General features: G+C 31.4%; 1 protein-coding gene across 2 annotated transcripts in view; it reads left to right on the top strand.

Annotated features, from left to right (window-relative positions):
- LOC145246704 (uncharacterized) overlaps positions 1-17,955 on the top strand; it is a 79,882-nt gene extending 61,927 nt beyond the window's left edge. The window contains exons 3-4 of one of the 2 annotated variants that reach the window (XM_080108435.1): positions 5,641-5,745; positions 17,579-17,955. In XM_080108435.1, the coding sequence (XP_079964561.1) occupies positions 5,641-5,745; positions 17,579-17,764 (291 nt within the window). In that variant the 3' untranslated portion in view covers positions 17,765-17,955. The remainder of the gene's footprint in view (positions 1-5,640; positions 5,746-17,578) is intronic. The other variant, XM_080108436.1, reaches the window with a different exon arrangement.
- Positions 17,956-18,451: the final 496 nt, after the last annotated feature.

The following is an 18,451-nucleotide window of genomic DNA, read 5'->3' as shown; positions in this document are numbered from 1 at the left end:
TGCGACAAGACCATCACAGCTAGACGCTCGAGCCGCCATGAGGCGGGACGAGTCGGCCAAATAGCTACCAAACTCTTCGACCCGGAGTCCGGATAGTTGGGTGAAGCGCTCCGATAGATGCTCCCGAAACTTTGATCTTGGCCAAAAGGCCAAGAATAGCTTAAAAAGCTAAGAACAGCATCTATTAACAGATCTTTGATCTTAACCAAAAAGACCAAGCTCAAAAATGTTATGGACAGACCGACCGACCGACCGACCGACCGACCGATCGACCAATCGACAGACCGACCGACCGACCGATGGACCGATAGAGTGACTTATTGAATCGCTTGCACGCGACTAAAAAAGTAAGTAACTAGCACCATACGATAGCGCGTGTACTATTTTCTGTGTTATGCGTACACCCGGGTCGTTTAATTGTTATGCGCTTCCATTTCTTGTCATGAATAATTTTACCAAGAATTCTCCATAAGTTTTGGCTCCGGGTTTGGTTATAGCTTATGCCACTTAAGTCATCTAGTTTTTTATATAAGTATTTTAATCAAGAATTCTTTATAAGTTTTGGTTTCGTTTTGATTATAACTGACAGATCTCTAGTAATTTATTGTTTTGGTTTCGGTTTCGATTATGGCTGAAGGAACTCAAGTTATATATATATATATATATATATATATATATATATATTTAGCCCCCCTCTTTGGAGAGAGCACTGTCGTAAATAATCTCAACCGCTATTTAATGGCTGAAAAATGCGACGCTCACTGTTTGTTTATAAACAACCGGTTAGAGCACTGAAAAAGTGGTGAACAAATGTTTGTGTAAATAGACATTTGGCGAGATAATTTACGGGCACCGCTCTTGGTAAAACTGCTGACTGTCAACACGATGGTTCTCGGTTCAATGCTCGGCTTGAGAGGGGTGCTAGTCTAGCGGCACTGATGAGTTGTGATACAACGAGACAGGGCTGTATGTCAATGACTACAAATATATATATACAGTGTAGCTTAATCGCCATATATATTTTATTAATTACTATATATATATATATATATATATACATATATAATGAGTTTTTATTTCGGTTTCGATTTAAATTAATGCACCCAAGTCATATGAAGAATTTTTGTTTAAATCGCAACTTTATAATATATAAAGATCAATAGAAACATTAACTCTATAATAATATATATATACGAAATCTGCAAGAATTGAAATATCATATTAAAGCGTACTTTACGGCCGGGCTTTGGCGGGCGTCCTTGCTAGCTTAGATAATTACTTTTACAGTTGTAACAAAAAAGCTACATTAATATCAGAGCGTCTCCATTTACACTGAACATCTACAGTATGCCAACGTCAACAGATTACGTATGAATGAGTCCCCCATGTGGAATTTCCACAGGTTCGGTTAGTATACTACAGTTAATAATAATAATAATAATAATAATAATAAAAAAAATAAAAAAAACGCAAAGAAACTCCATAATTTTATATCTCTGTCAACCCCCAGGAAAACGCACGCGTGTTACGGCATCAGTCTAAGCTATTACTATGAAAAATATTTGTGAAGTGTAAAAGAAAGCTGGAGAGAGCTGGAAGGGAGTTCAGCAACAAAATCTCAATTGGATTGGTGCGGGAAGTACTGAGATCTTGGCAGCTTACAATCATTCAAATTCCAGAGGAGGCCATCGCTTGTTACAAGTGAATGTCCAATTGTAAAGAACTGCTATCATAACCCAGGATCATTTGCAATGGATGTCGGAAGAGATGAAAATTACTGGAACTCTGTAAATATTTGTTAGTCATATTCCGAAGAAATGCACTTGTTCTTACCAATGAGCGATCACTGTTGATGATAGGTGTGGAGACATATAATGACAAAACACTACTATGACGACTACATATACTACTACTGCTACTACTACTACTACTACTAATTATTATTATAATAATAATAAGAAGAAGAAAAAAGTGAAGAAGAAAAGTTTAAACCATATCGTGAATGAAATGCATTGCTCTGAACTAAGTTAAATATTAAGAAAAAAAAAACAATAGTATTAGAGAATCCATAGGAACTGAAAATACATATAAAACACGTTGTGGAACCAGCATCGCTTGGTCTGACAAAAATTGACCTTGAACGATAAGCGTCAAAGAGTATACATGTATACATTTATCTTCCTGTCATCCATCGAAAGAGTATTGGAATATTTGGGAAACTCATTGTCACACAACTCCTGCGTATATTAGTAATTGGGGCGATTATGTTTCCATGGATTTTTCGAAATTAGTGTCTGTACAAAACTATTAATACTGGAAATCTAGACACCGCCAAAAATGGCCGAAAAATAAAGTTGTTTTTTAAAACGAAATTACATTTATTAAAATCCATTATTTCTGAGTAATTTTTTTTTATTTTCTAGAAAGATAACACCCTGAATTTTATCATATAGAAAACAGAATAATGTAAAACTTTTTCTACTATTTTTAATTAAATTTGAAATGTTAAATTTTCCCAAAAAGTAAACAATTGGCATTTTTTGTCTTGCACAAAAAACGTACATAAATATTTTAAAAAAAGGTTTTTGAAATAATTAATTCATTTATTTGTTGTCTAACTAATATTTAGGGTGATTTTCTATGAGAATATGCAAAAATATTATAATATAAGTACCTGGATTTCAAATAATTCCACTTATTCATATAGGCAACCAGTTACTTCGCGTCGATCTAGAAAATGTTTACGTTTGTACTTAATAAACAGCAAACTATAGAAAACCAAACAGGCAAAAAAAAACAAACTTATTTTTCAGTGACGAAAATTTCAATGTATTATTAACGCTGAGGCTGGCCAGTATCGGATGGGTGACCATTTGTATGAGTTTGGTTTTTAATGTGTATGTGTGTGGGGGCCACGCTCCCCAAAATGGGGGGAGCAATTTAAAGCAGAAAAATATTTCAGTGCTTTTGGTCCACCATAGTTGAAAGGCGGCAAACGTTTTTAAACGAGATCGAAAAAATGATGCTATTTTTAACACAAAAGGCACAATATTTATCGATTTTTTTTGTATCGATTTTTCAAAGCATGCCCTGTTTAATAATGGTCATGCATTATTCGGCTCACTAAAAAAAGTTGTTAATTTATTTATCAAAAATTTTAAAATGTCTTTTTTCGTATAAATATTAATTTTTTTTTTGTTTTGCTTAACTTAAATTAATTATTTTACTTAACATATTCACCGAATTTCACACTTCAAAACTCAAAAGCGAGATAATTAAACACAATCGAAATTCTGATATTCAGACGTCAAAATAAGTTATGCAAACAATTTTTTTTTAAAATCTATAATCCGGTCCCTTACAACAACACAATATGTTTTGTTCAGATTCAGATGATTATTTTAAGCATATCTGGAACCCCCTAAAAACAAGGGGAGTTGTAAGAAAAATATATATATATATATATATATATATATATATATATATATATATAGCGTTTATGAAAAATAAGTACACTGTTATAAAGTTCATTCTTCTCTTAATAATCGCTAAAAATTTCGTATTGATTGGATAATTACCTGATTATTGGTAGATTTTTAAAAAGACGGTCCGTCAAAAAGTACTTACCGCCCCCCCCCCAGTTTTAGCCGTGCCTATGGAAATCTGTAAAGATTTGTTTGTCATATTCCAAAAAAATGCACTTGTTCTTACGAAACAATTTCGTAAATAATACTGAAACTCAACAATTTCGTAAATAATACTGAAACTAAACAATTTTGTAAATAATACTGAAACTAAATAATTTTGTAAATAATACTGAAACTAAATACCTTCGTAAATAATACTGAAACTCAACAATTTCGTAAATAATACTAGAAACTAAACAATTTCATAAATGATACTAAAACTAAACAATTTCGTAAATAATACTGAAACTAAACAATTTCATAAATAATACTGAAACTAAACAATTTTGTAAATAATACTGAAACTAAACAATTTCATAAATAATACTGAAACTAAACAATTTCATAAATAATACTGAAACTAAACAATTTTGTAAATAATACTAAAACTAAACAATTTCATAAATAATACTGAAACTAAACAATTTCATAAATAATACTGAAACTAAACAATTTTGTAAATAATACTGAAACTAAATACCTTCGTAAATAATACTGAAACTAAACAATTTCGTAAATAATACTGAAACTAAACACTTTCGTAAATAATACTGAAACTAAACAATTTCGTAAATAATACTGAAACTAAACAATTTCATAAATAATACTGAAACTAAACAATTTTGTAAATAATACTGAAACTAAACAATTTTGTAAATAATACTGAAACTAAACACCTTCGTAATGAATACTGAAACTAAACAATTTCGTAAATAATATTGAAACTAAACAATTTCGTAAATAATACTGAAACTAAACAATTTCGTAAATGATACTGAAACTAAACAATTTTGTAAATAATACTGAAACTAAATACCTTCGTAAATAATACTGAAACTAAACAATTTCGTAAATAATACTGAAACTAAACAATTTCATAAATAATACTGAAACTAAACAATTTCGTAATGAATACTGAAACTAAACAATTTCGTAAATAATACTGAAACTAAAAAAATTCATAAATAATACTGAAACTAAACAATTTCGTAATGAATACTGAAACTAAACAATTTCATAAATAATACTGAAACTAAACAATTTCATAAATAATACTGAAACTAAAAAATTTCATAAATAATACTGAAACTAAACAATTTCGTAAATAATACTGAAACTAAACAATTTCATAAATAATACTGAAACTAATCAATTTCGTAAATAATACTGAAACTAAACAATTTCATAAATGATACTGAAACTAAAAAATTTCATAAATAATACTGAAACTAAACAATTTCATAAATAATACTGAAACTAAACAATTTCGTAATGAATACTGAAACTAAACAATTTCATAAATAATACTGAAACTAATCAATTTCGTAAATAATACTGAAACTAAACAATTTCATAAATGATACTGAAACTAAAAAATTTCATAAATAATACTGAAACTAAACAATTTCGTAATGAATACTGAAACTAAACAATTTCATAAATAATACTGAAACTAAACAATTTCATAAATAATACTGAAACTAAACAATTTCATAAATAATACTGAAACTAAACAATTTCATAAATAATACTGAAACTAAAAAATTTCATAAATGATACTGAAACTAAACAATTTCGTAATGAATACTGAAACTAAACAATTTCATAAATAATACTGAAACTAAACAATTTCGTAAATAATACTGAAACTAAACAATTTCATAAATAATACTGAAACTAAAAAATTTCATAAATAATACTGAAACTAAACAATTTCGTAATGAATACTGAAACTAAACAATTTCATAAATAATACTGAAACTAAACAATTTCATAAATAATACTGAAACTAAACAATTTCATAAATGATACTGAAACTAAACAATTTCGTAATGAATACTGAAACTAAACAATTTCGTAAATAATATTGAAATTTAGTTTACTTTGTATATTACAACCTACCGTAATTCTTATTTAATATTGCATTTAATATTGCACATGTTTTTTGTATCAGAGTTTTAAATGCAAATGGTGCGGGACCCATTACTGTCGAGAATGTCTACGGGGAGACTTCATTGGCTTCATGATAAACTGCACCACTTGTCGGAAATGTTCACAGGTAAGTACAGCCACTGAAGAAAGATTCCTTATGTGAGTATATAAGAATGTAGTTAAATATAGTATGTTTGCCTATTCGACCCCATACATTATTTCCCTTGAATTACTCCATCCTTAAACAAAATTGAAGGTTAATTTTCTGCTGGTCACCGGGAAAGGAGAATTTCCAGTTAAATAGACTGTCTTCTCCGGCCTTTATTTTTAAGGGGTTGGAGTAGGATTTCTTATTTGAAGCAGAACCCGTGTTGCTTCCACCCAACGTTGAAAGAGAAGGAAAAACATTGTATATAACCACACAGTAGATGTGTTATTTTTTTATCATATACTTCTGAACAATTGCTTTGTTTTTATTATCCCATTGAAATGAATCAAACAAACATAAAATATACATTTAACAATTGGTAGTATGCTAAAAGATCAGGCATGTTGATTTATGAACCGTTTGATTAATGTCGGTACATTGTACATAAGTGTATACGTAACACAGTAAGAAACAAATAAGTTATGTATATATATATATATATATGTGTGTGTGTGTGTGTGTAATAGACTACATATGTGCATACATGTTTCAGTTGCGATTCTTTACTGATCAAACTATCCTTAACCGACGTCATGCGCATTCTCTCAATACAAATTATTCAGTGTACTTATCGCTGAATAGGTTGTTTTTGCTGAAGTAGTTTGTAACTTCACTATTAATCAAAAACCTAAGTAACTTACTCATAACACATATGCGACTGATTACTCTGTACTAAGATGCAGGGAATGGATCCTTCGTATTTTAAATGTTGGGAAGACGGTCGACGTTTTTCAATACGGGTGAAAGCATCTTTCTTGTAGGCATCGTTTAAACAACTTTGTCAGTATAGGAGTTAGTTCCCGTTGTAGTCTTTTAAACACTACGATTGGAATGTTATCAAGGTCAGTTGGGTTGGTAGAATCAGCGTTTTTGACAAGTTTGGAAACATCTCAGAGACATATATGGATCTCGTACAGAGTATTTTCTGTTCTGAGTGAAAATTCAGGGAATATTCAATCATCACACAAAGAGGAGTTTGATGCGAAGTCCTTAGCGAATAGATTGGCTTTTCGGATGATTATCCCAGGTTCATTAATGATGGTTAGGATGAAGATATGCATCTGCCTAGTACCCCGTTTGTTATGCCCCCAAACTCGTGCGAACCTAACATCTGTTTTGCTACTTGAGACTTAACAGTTAGGATAAAGTACTTTCTCGTGCGTTCTCTAACGTTTTTGTAGTGGTTGCTAATAGTTCAATAGGCGACATAAGTTTCTTAACATTAGTTTAATTTAAAGCAATTAAAATAGTGATTTCTGTATGCAAAGGCAGCAGCACATTCAGTACTGGGTATTTGGTTTCATAGAAGTATTTGATGATATATTGCTGCGTATGCCGACACTTAGCCAATCTGTTGAGTGTTAGAGAACACGTCATTTTTAGTCATGGAGCATAGGCGTAATACTAATATAAACGTATGTAAACTGTCCATGTGGGTGAACGAGTAGCTATACAAAATGCGATGAAGAGGAACATCTGAGATCTTGTTAAACTTTGTTTGAATCTTAATTGAGACAACTGTTGGCCGCGTGTTGTGACGTATGTACCGATGATCTACCAGGGGGTGATTAGATCTCAGGTACAGTGGACCCCAACATACGAGCTACCCGAGTTACGAGAAATTCGAGATAAGAGATGGCTTCAGAGCAAAACTCCTCCCCTACATACAAGCGAAAATCTAAGTTACGAATTTTCATATGCAACCGCTAGGTGGTCGATTGTGTTGTGTTTCACTACGTCTCCTTAATGGTGCCATTTTAATTTGAGATACGAGCTTCATTCGGGAATGAATGAATCTCGTATGTCGGGAGTCCATTGTACTTGGGGTGTAAGATGACCAGGTTCTAGGTCCAGTTGGTTCTTATCAAGCAATCATCAGACAAGATGAGTAATACAAGATGCATTTATGAAAAATATAAATAAAATGACTAAAAGTATATATAAATTAAAACATAGAAAAAAGAAACAAATGATTTCAAGGCTTTAATAATATCTCTCATCCTTTTTATTTCTAACCTGTATTGTTTCTCATTTTTGTTTATATATATATATATATATATATATATATATATATATATATATATATATATGAAATAAAATGGAGGTGGAAGGACCTGGGTACTCTACGTTTCGCCCGATTTATGCGGGCTTCTTCAAGAGGGATGGTCATTGAAGAAGCCCGCATAAATCGGGCGAAACGTTGAGTATCCAGGTCCTTCCACCTCCATTTTATTTCATATCGTCGGACTTAATCCAGCTCAACAATCATATATATATATATATATATATATATATATATATATATATATATATATATATATATTATTGTCTGTACCCTTTTTCTCTAACCTTTTTTGTCCCCCGACAAAAGGAGGGTGGACCCTTGTCCGTACGCCCGTTTGTCTGTCCGCACTTTTCTCAATAACTACGCCTTGGAATTTTTTGAAATTTTGCACAAACATTAAACATGATATGAGTAAAGAAGTAACAGAACGGATTTTCCAGGAAAACTCAGGTTGCCCCTCTAGGGGTGCCTTTCGAGTTAAAATGCTTTCTGAAAAGTTGTAACTAACTGATTTCTGTATATTTTTGTTTGTCTATACTTCGCGATACCTCTTAGGTGTGCCCCAAGGGCTCTTTTAGGGCTAATAAAACACTCCCTTTTTGTCCAAAATGTTCTGTGTATGTCTATTTAACAGTTTTGCATGGTGCTGAACTCAATTTAAATATGTTAAGACCTTGGGAACTTTGGGGGATAAATGGCGGGGGGGGGGCAAATAATGGACTTTATAGTTTCTTTTTTTTTTTTTGGCATGGTGCAGAACTCAAATTTACATATTAAGGCCTCAAAATGGCACCGTTTGTTCATTTTCACGAGGATTTGACCTCTACTGGAGACTTTTGGGGCTAATTGGGGGAAGGGGGCAAATGCTGAACCTAGTCAGTTTTTTATGTCTCCTTTACTGTGCCCTTACGGGGAACCAGGCATGCTTCACTTGTTTCTCACTAATCTTTTCTCTACGATTTTTTCTATTTTAGTGATATTTGTTTATTTCATTTTATATCTTTTTTATTTTATTTTATATTTTGTTTATTTCATTCACTGTTCTTCCACTCGAATAGAACAAAAATCCTAAGATGTTAGTAATGAGGGAACGCGATTCAAGCTTTCAGTTATATCGCAAGACTTGAAGTTAGGATACGATTTTACGTAAAAATTGCAACAAATACATGTATGCGCATATATAGCCAATAATAGTTGTATTAATAAAGAAATATATAATACTAGCATTTCAGCCCAGCGTTACCCTGGTGTTTGGATGTGCTTGTTGAACAAAAATAAATAAATAAGTGGTAGTAGGAAGACAGACTCGAACCCGTATCGCGAAGGCGGAAAAGAACGGGGGGAGGAACCTGACGTCTTTGCTGTTACGACCACCGCCAAACCGGAAGTGACTTATGTTTAAATTAAGGCTATACAATTGAAAGGAGAGGATGATTTAAAAAAATATCGGCGAAATAGCGACCCCCTCCCTGCAGAAATGTGCCCAGTTGACGGTGAAGATATTTATGTTTTTAGCCAATTTTTCGATATTTTTCGTCGGAAAGTCGAACTTTAAAACGATACTGATCTTGGTAATATCCGTCGCCTTTGTCGACAGTTTTATGCAGACATACAAACATACATACATACATTTATATATTGGGAACTAAAAACTTTCGACCCAGACCGATTAAAAAGCTTATCTCTGAATACCCTTTAAGTGAAATTTTAAATGTTTAGACCAGAAATTGCCTGAGTAATTTGGTATAGACCCCTATTATGACCCATTAACATTTATTGTTTTGGTTTAAAATCTAGTTATTAAGTTAGATCCATGTTCAAGGTACCTATATCTAAAATTTCAAGTGTTTAGATCCAAAATTGACGGAGGAGTTAGTAGAGTTCTCAAAGATCAAATCGTTGAACTTTGACTCCTTGACAACCAAATTTCTGGCCAAAAACCAATCACAAAGATTTTCCCAAATCTTAGTACCCTGTATATCAAATTTCGAGTCTGTAGACTTAAAATTGACAGAGTTGTTGCGTAGGGGAATGTACACAGACACACAAACACGTTCACTTTTATAGATATATAGATGCTATTGTTTTAGTCTATTGAGCACTTGTAATAAGCGCCACAGTTTTGTTGGATTAACATTTATATATACAGTAATTATATTTGTCTATCAATCAAACTACCTACATATACACGTATCTTTCTCTCTCATATATTCTATGTAGGTAAAGGATAATCCATTTAACGTAAGGTTAAACAATTATTAAATCATGAATTTTGTGAATTCATATTCTAGGAAATACGGTGAGTAACAAGGACAAAATTGTGTGTTCATTTCGTTAATATGAGACGATCCTTTAGAGTCACATGGGCACCTTATTTTTTGTTGTTGTATATTTTACCATTTAAAGAGAGTGCCTACTAAACTCCTACCCGCCCAAAAATAAATTCATAAACAAGTTCGATAAAAAAAATCGAAGAAAGATGTTTTACGCATTACGTATTAAGTTTTATGAAGTAATACGTCATTAAAAGTATCGGTGGGCACATGAAACTCAATAATATATATTGGAAAAATCCTAAAAGCATAAAAACTGAAAAGAATTATAGAAATGGGTATTGTAATTAAGAATGTTAGTAACAAGTTCATAATCTTAACATTCTCGTAAACTTTAATATTTGTATGGGTTTGTGAAATGGTCTGTGTGTGTACATTTCCCTACCAAACTACTCTGTCAATTTTCAGTTTATAGACTCGAGATTTGATATAAGGGGTATTGAGATTTGGGAACATCCATTTACTCGGTTTTCGGCTCTCTCTCTCACACTCTCTGTCTGACTCTCTCTCTCTCTCACTCTCTGTCTGGCGCTCTCTCTCTCTCTGTCTGGCTCTCTCTCTCTGTCTGGCTCTCTCTCTGTCTGACGCTCTCTCTCTCTCTGTCTGGCGCTCTCTCTCTTTGTCTGGCGCTCTCTCTGGCTCTCTCTCTGTCTGGCTCTCTCTCTCTCTCTCTGGCTCTCTGTCTGGATCCCTCTCTCTGGATCTCTATCTGGCTCCCTCTCTCTCTCTCTCTTTCTCTGTCCGTCTCTCTCTCTCTCTCTGTCTGGCTCCCTCTCTAAATTCAACGATTTGACCATTGAAAACTCTATCAAATTCCTCCGTCAATTATTGGGTCTAAACACGTGAAATTTTAAATTTAGGTTACTCAGACATGGATCAATTTTTTCTAATTTTATTTGAGCTCAAAACAGTCAGTGTTAAGGGGCAAAAATTGGGGTAAAATTTGAAAACATTCGACCTCCGCAGTCTCAGCCAATTTTTTGTCTAAAGATTTGAAATTTTACATGAAGTGTATTCTGACATAGGGCAAGCTTTTTTAATAGGGGTTTTAGCCAAAAATTTGGCTGACAAGGGGTCAAAGTTCAATAGATTTGACCTTTGCGGTCTCTAGCAAATTATTCAAGTAATTTTGGGTCTAAACATTTGAAACTTTACAAAAAGTGTATTAATACACGCAGCAAGGTTTTTAATCAGTTTTTGGGCAAAAATGTGTATGCCAAGAGATTAAATTTTAAAGAGTTGACCTTTGCAGACTCTACCAAACTCCTCCACCAATTTTAGGTCTAAACACTTGAAATTTGAGATGTAAGTTACGTGGACATGCGTAAAACCTTTATATATATATAAATATATATATATATATATATATATATATATATATATATATATAACTACTTCATTTATTCACATACATTTAATATACGAAAGTATAGATTTATGCGTAAACTTTAAGTATTTACTTCAAAAGTGATCAATACATAGGTAGAGCTAGTTAGTAATTTATATATCGCCATATATATTTTATAAATTACTTTATATATATATATATATATATATATATATATATATATATATATATATATATACTGGCTAGACTATCCTGTATTGCCCGTGGCAAAAGTTTCTCACCCTTTTTTTCTTCTTAAATCCTATATCCAACTTCCAGAGACTAGAGTTTGCATAAAAAATAACTATGAAAAGAATTCAGATTTACATATCTTTTGTTAGTGCCTGAAAAACATGATAACATCAAAAGATGCGTGCACGTCTTAATAGCATTAGATGATATAAATGGCCATCTGACCTATAAAAAACTGAATATTTTTGTCTAATTTTATATTTTATACATCAGAGGTTACGCCGGTAACAGATACCAAATTTGTGTGTTTTTCTTGTGTAGTGTTCAAGATATATATGGACACAAAACAATCATTTTCCAAAAAAAAAAAAAAAAAAACGGGCGCCAACTCTAATTAGACCCCTTTTCTTTGTGTTTTGTCCGAATGAAATGGAACTTTGATCATAACTAGTTTATTATATTCAAAGCATCACATCAAAACACTAGGGTCTTTGGCCTTTTTTTTTCTCCGTTGACTGTAAAATGCTAAGAAAAACAATTGAATGTCCTCTGTTTTTTTGGAGGTCACCCTATATATATATATATATATATATATATATATATATATATATATATATATATATATATATATATATATATATATATATATATATCGAGCTTAGGTGTTTAGGACGATGTCAAAACATCGTTAATTCACTACTCGCAGATCAGCAGCATTTTAGAAGCCTTGCCTGTCGTACGGGCGGTCGGGTTTCGATCCTGGTTTAGGGTAGTTCCTGTCTAGCCGCACTAATGAGCTGTGATACAGCGAAACAGTACTATATGGGGGTTACTATATATACATATATATATATATATATATATATATATATATATATATATATATATATATATATGGGTGGGTGTGTATGCGTATAATTTCTTTATTTATGGTATTTTTTCGATTATCATGTAATTCTCATTCCCGCGTCACTGTTACCCTTCTCTTTATTTCTCTTTTTTTCTCCAACATCGTATAATGCAAATATAAAAAGTCAACCATATAAGAAGTTGACATTTATATAATTGCTTATCAAATCTACTTTTTACAGGCAATTTTGTCATGGGTTTCTTTTTGATTTTATTTGGCCAATAGACACGATAATGTAACCAAGGAAATTGGACCCGAATTACATGTCACTGACTGCCAGCGACAGATAATTAGACGTAACTGTCAAAACATCGTCGCCTGTTTAACCCAGATTGAACCCCCACCGCCTCAGGAAGCCGATCTACTATTGCACAAACATATTACGGTCGCATTGACACAAATATGTGCAAACATACAACATCTATATGATCACATAAGATGCGCTTGTAAGACTAATTTAAAGGGGATATATTTTGTCTCTCAAAACTATCGACGGTCTTTTGATTATCTCTCTCTTTATATCTCTATCTTAATCTCTCTAAATAAATACGTACTTTGAGGGAAGTTCTATAAGTAATGCTATCTGTTTTTTATTCTGCTTGAATAGATCAGGCATGTTTGCAAAATGCATTGTCGTGATGAATTTAAGCCTCTATGATCTGGAAGTTATATCGCTCTGTTGCAAATATTGAGGGTGTGAGACTCTAAGGGGGGGGGACATGCCAGGACAGGCGTCAAGAGCAGAGCTGCGTTATTAAATTTCTGGTGAACGCACTTTCAGAATAGTGGTGACTCTGTAGAAAAATTTTGGAGTCCTTTTAATGGTACGATTCTCGTGTTTGTAGCGCTTCAAATTTTCTTAGTAAAAAATAGGACTCAGATGTTTAGAACGACCCCCCCACACACACACACACACATATATATATATATATATATATATATATATATATATGTATATATATGTATATATATATGAGTGTGTGTATGTGTGTATGTGCGCGCGAGTATGCGTATGTGTGGGGGGTATAATTGAATTAAGATATGGCAAAAGTATATTCTGTTAACCAGCCATGTCTTATTGATTCATATTTAAGTAAATAGGGGCAATATATCAACGTAGTATAGTTTTATTAATATCATAATATCTGTATATATATATATATATATATATATATATAAAATAAAAAGCTGAATGTCTGTGTGTATGTGTGTGTGTGTGTGCGTGTCTGGTCACGAATAGGCTCCTATATGGTTGACTATTTAAAAAAACAGATTACATATAATGATAGAAGATGTATCGAGACACAGGAATGGGTATGTTTGATCTGGCAGAACGGTGGTTCATTAAAATTGTGGGGGCTGCCTTGTCCACAAAGTATGCAAATAAAAAAATATTAAAAATTAAAAAAAAAACAACGTTTACAAGTGTTTTTGATATAGATGTACATAATAATACTTTGATAAGTATGTTTTAACTTAAATAGGGATGGTATAATAAAATTGTGGGGTCTGCGTTGCGTCTGGCCTCCATAGAATGGAAATAGGCACAAACTTTAATATAGACTTTTCATATCTATCTGCGTAAGTATACTTTGATAATTATGTTTCAGTTTGAAGAAATATGGTATAATAAAATTATGGGGTGTTCGTTTACACCTGACCTCCATAGGATGGATATATGTCACAAAGTTTAACAAGGTTTTTTAATATAGATCTACAGAATATTCTTATAAGTGTTTAAGTGTGAACAAATATGGCATAATAAATTATTGGGTTTATCTATTATATTTTTACCTTCATCATATTTAGCTTTGGTTTTGATACCCCCAAATTCAACTCAAATTTACATCCCTTCCTTTTCATAACGTATCATACTTTCATAGATCAGAGTCCATTTTCTGTAGGCTGTTTTTGAACCCAGTCAACGACGGGTACTTTTGAGAGTATATATATATATATATATATATATATATATATATATATATATATATATATATATATATAATTATATATATATATATATATATATATATACTTCAGAATAGTTTTTATTTAACAATCAGTTGTTATGGAAACGTGAGATTGTAGGTTTATAAAATATTACTGGCAGTAATATTCTTTAAGTTATCCCATCTAAACAAGAATTGCTCGATATGCAAGATAGGGCAAATACATTAAATTGTAATTCAATGAATTTCAAAAAACTCTCATTGAAATGAAATGAAGTGGTTTAGTTTCATATCAAATACGTTTTATTATTCTAAGTAAGACAATGCTTCAGAAAATTTTCTGAAGCATTCTTTGTCTTGCTTAGAATAATAAAAATTCTTTGATATGAAACTCAACCACTTCATTTCATTTCAATGAGAGTGAAAAGTATATCTTATTTTTCTTTTACTAATATTATTGGAATCTTTTCCTTTTTTCCTTGTACACATTTTTGCGAATTATTCCATGGATTTCTGCCTTTGGATTATTATGGACCATCTTTTTCCAATTACGGGATTTCCTTGGATTTTACTTGTACAATTGGAAATTCTTTTAACTTTCTTGAAGGTATACATTTGGATTTTACCGTCACTGGATTTTTTATCTTCCCCCAGACTATCCATTCATGTGTAATCACCTTTTTCTTCACCATGTTCCGTCTGCTTCACTTTTTTTTTGTTTTCAAGTAAGATCTTTGACTTACTTGTTGTTTCACCAAATACTTTTGCATGCAAAATCCGATCCCGCATTTTGCTAATTCCTACCCTCTGATAAGAAGGAAAGTATTTCTTCGAAACTCCGCGGATTAAGGACTATCCATTTATCTAGTGTTTCCTTTTCAGATTAAATATGTTTTTAACTCATTTCAAAGTGTTTTTTAACATATTTTATTAAGTGTTTGCTCATATATATATATATATATATATATATATATATATATATATATATATATATATATATATTAGCAGGGAAACCCGACGTTGCCTGGGATTGAACGATGACCAACGACTATTTCAGACTCCTATACTTTTATTGTCATCGAAATCCGTTAAATCGCCCGGAAGGAAGCTTCAAATGCCTCCATGCACTAATTTAGTCAAAAATATATGTTATTGTACGTTGCACTCTAAAGCACCTACCGTTTCATTTATATAATTATTTCCTATAAACCTCTTTCCAGTTAATGAAAAAAAAAGAACGTGAAGAAATTTACGTGTGGGGTTTGAACCTAAAGAATACCTCATAAAAAAAATGAAAATGATAAAAAAACACGTTCATTTGAAAGTCTTATGACATTTTCTGCAGTTAATAAAAAAATTTCAAGAATTTACGTGCGGAGTTTGAACCTAAAGACTACGTCATAAAAAAATGAAAAAAAAAAAAACACGTACAGTTTGAAGTCTTATGACATTTTTTGCAGTTAATGAAAAAAATTAAAAAATGCACGTGCGGAGTTTAAACCCACAGACCAAGTTATGCAAAAAATTAAATTAAAAAAAATACAGTAGAATTTTCACGGCCCGTCGTTCTGTCATTGTTGTTTAAAGACGAAATGGAAAAATAGCTTTACCGATGATAGATAACTGAAACTAGCTGTTTCGATTATCGGAAATTATCGGGGGTAATCTGAAACAAAACTTAACTAAGATCACTCCCAAACTTATCCATTAAAGTTCTGTACATTTTAAAGAAAATCTTACAGCCGTTCTGGAGTCTATATGGAACGAACTAACACAGGCAGAAAGACAAAAGTTGCATTTATATTTATATATCTATCTATCTATCTATCGATTACAGAAAGTATAATACTGTAAACAAAAAGTCTAAGTAAATATTAGTATCGATATATTTAAAACGATCCCAAGCAGACGAAGAAAGCTCAACGTGCGAGATAATATAATGGAAATTCTGAGTTAAATTATGTAGACTAAAAACAAAATGTATTGTTTCAAAAGGGAACACAAACAAATATTAAATTTATAATTTTTGATAATAACATTTCCTCCTATGAGATGAGCCTTTTATTGAAAATGATTTGTCAAACAATAAATTTTGTTGTAAAAAAAGTTGTTAAATGGTAATGTTTTATTTTTTTTATTACCGTTTTAGCTGTTTGACATGTTACATATGTTTCGGATGTTGGACCGTGTTTACGATCTAACAGCCTCGTCAAGACTGACGTAAACACGGTACGACATCCGAAACATATGTAACCAAACAGATAAAACGGTAATACAAAAATAAAACATATTTGCTCTGCAATAGTATTGAGCACTCTCTTCAGGTTTTTTCTAATTACCAGTTTTACCAAACACACACACACACACACACACACATACATACATATATATATATATATATATATATATATATATATATATGTATCAATAGTTTACTGTATACATTTTATTAAAAACAAAGCTTTACGTTATATAGTCATAAGGACACACACACACACACGCACACACACACACACATATATACATATATATATAGATTATTTTTAAAATATAATTATCCAACTCATACATATACCGCTCCCTAAAATATAATTCTCCAAATAATACATATGTCGCTCCCAATTTGGGGGTAGAAAATTGGTCGAAGGGAAAATTAATCTCAACTCGCGTTTAGGTAAAAATGCTCTTTCGCATAATTCATTTTAAAAAAACAAGTATCGCAAAAATAAATGAATAAATAAATAAAAATAACATCTGCAAGCCTTTGCTTTTAATAAAATGTATACATTAAACTATACATCTATTCATTTACTAAATTGTTGACTTGGTGTTTCGTTCTGTGCTTTTTTTTTTTTTTTTTTCCTTTTTTTTTTTTTTTCATTTAAAACTGACACATTCAACTTTATTTCCTCGCAGGGGAAATGCCAGGGTGCGCGTACTGAACACGTTGTCCTACCAAAGGAAATGGTGTCACGTGCTCCGGGCGAGCGAACGAAGAAAACAAATAATCAGTCGGTCAAAAAGAAGAAGAATGCAAACAAGAAGAAGAAAGGAACAGTTAAGAAAACAATTAAATCGAAAAAAAAAGTAAGAAAAAAATAACACGTAAAAGAATTATTTAAAAAAAAAAAAAACTAAAAAGAAGATAGCCGACAGTAGAGATATAAGATGGCGGACGAGTAGAAAAACAACTTCTCTCAATCTTAAAGAATGCAATGTTGACTTTTGTTAATTAGAATACGAAACATAACGAGACACGCACACACGCATATATATATATATATATATATATATATATATATATATATATATATATATATATATATGCGTGTGTGTGTGCCTCGTTATATATATATATATATATATATATATATATATATATATATATATATATATATATATGTAATATCAAAAAATTGTAGGCTTAACATTTAGAATAGTCGTTGTTTGTTTAAAAAGCACCTGCTATGCTACGACTAATTATCTAGTTCTCTGACTATCACCTCCGGGTATTATAATACTATGCATAATATGGCCTTACTACGTAATAAAAAAATATGAAAATAGTATTTTAATATACGTGTGCACAAAATGTAAAAAAAAAAAATAAATAAATAAAAAAAAATTCTGAAATACTCATCTTCTTGCAATGGAAAGAGTCAAAATGGTAAATTATTATTTAATAAACAATTCGAATTATCATCTTCAAGAAGCATCTTAAATTGTAAATCAATTATGGAGATTTTATTATTAAGATTATTCAGACTCCTGTTCTCAGCTTGAGTGACA

The sequence above is a fragment of the Euprymna scolopes genome, chromosome 24 (genome assembly GCF_053919585.1).
Source record: "Euprymna scolopes isolate OS-2025 chromosome 24, ASM5391958v1, whole genome shotgun sequence".
Taxonomy (NCBI): domain Eukaryota; kingdom Metazoa; phylum Mollusca; class Cephalopoda; order Sepiida; family Sepiolidae; genus Euprymna; species Euprymna scolopes.
The sequence above is the reverse complement of the archived record's forward strand: the minus strand, read 5'-3'. Positions and strand labels throughout refer to the sequence as shown.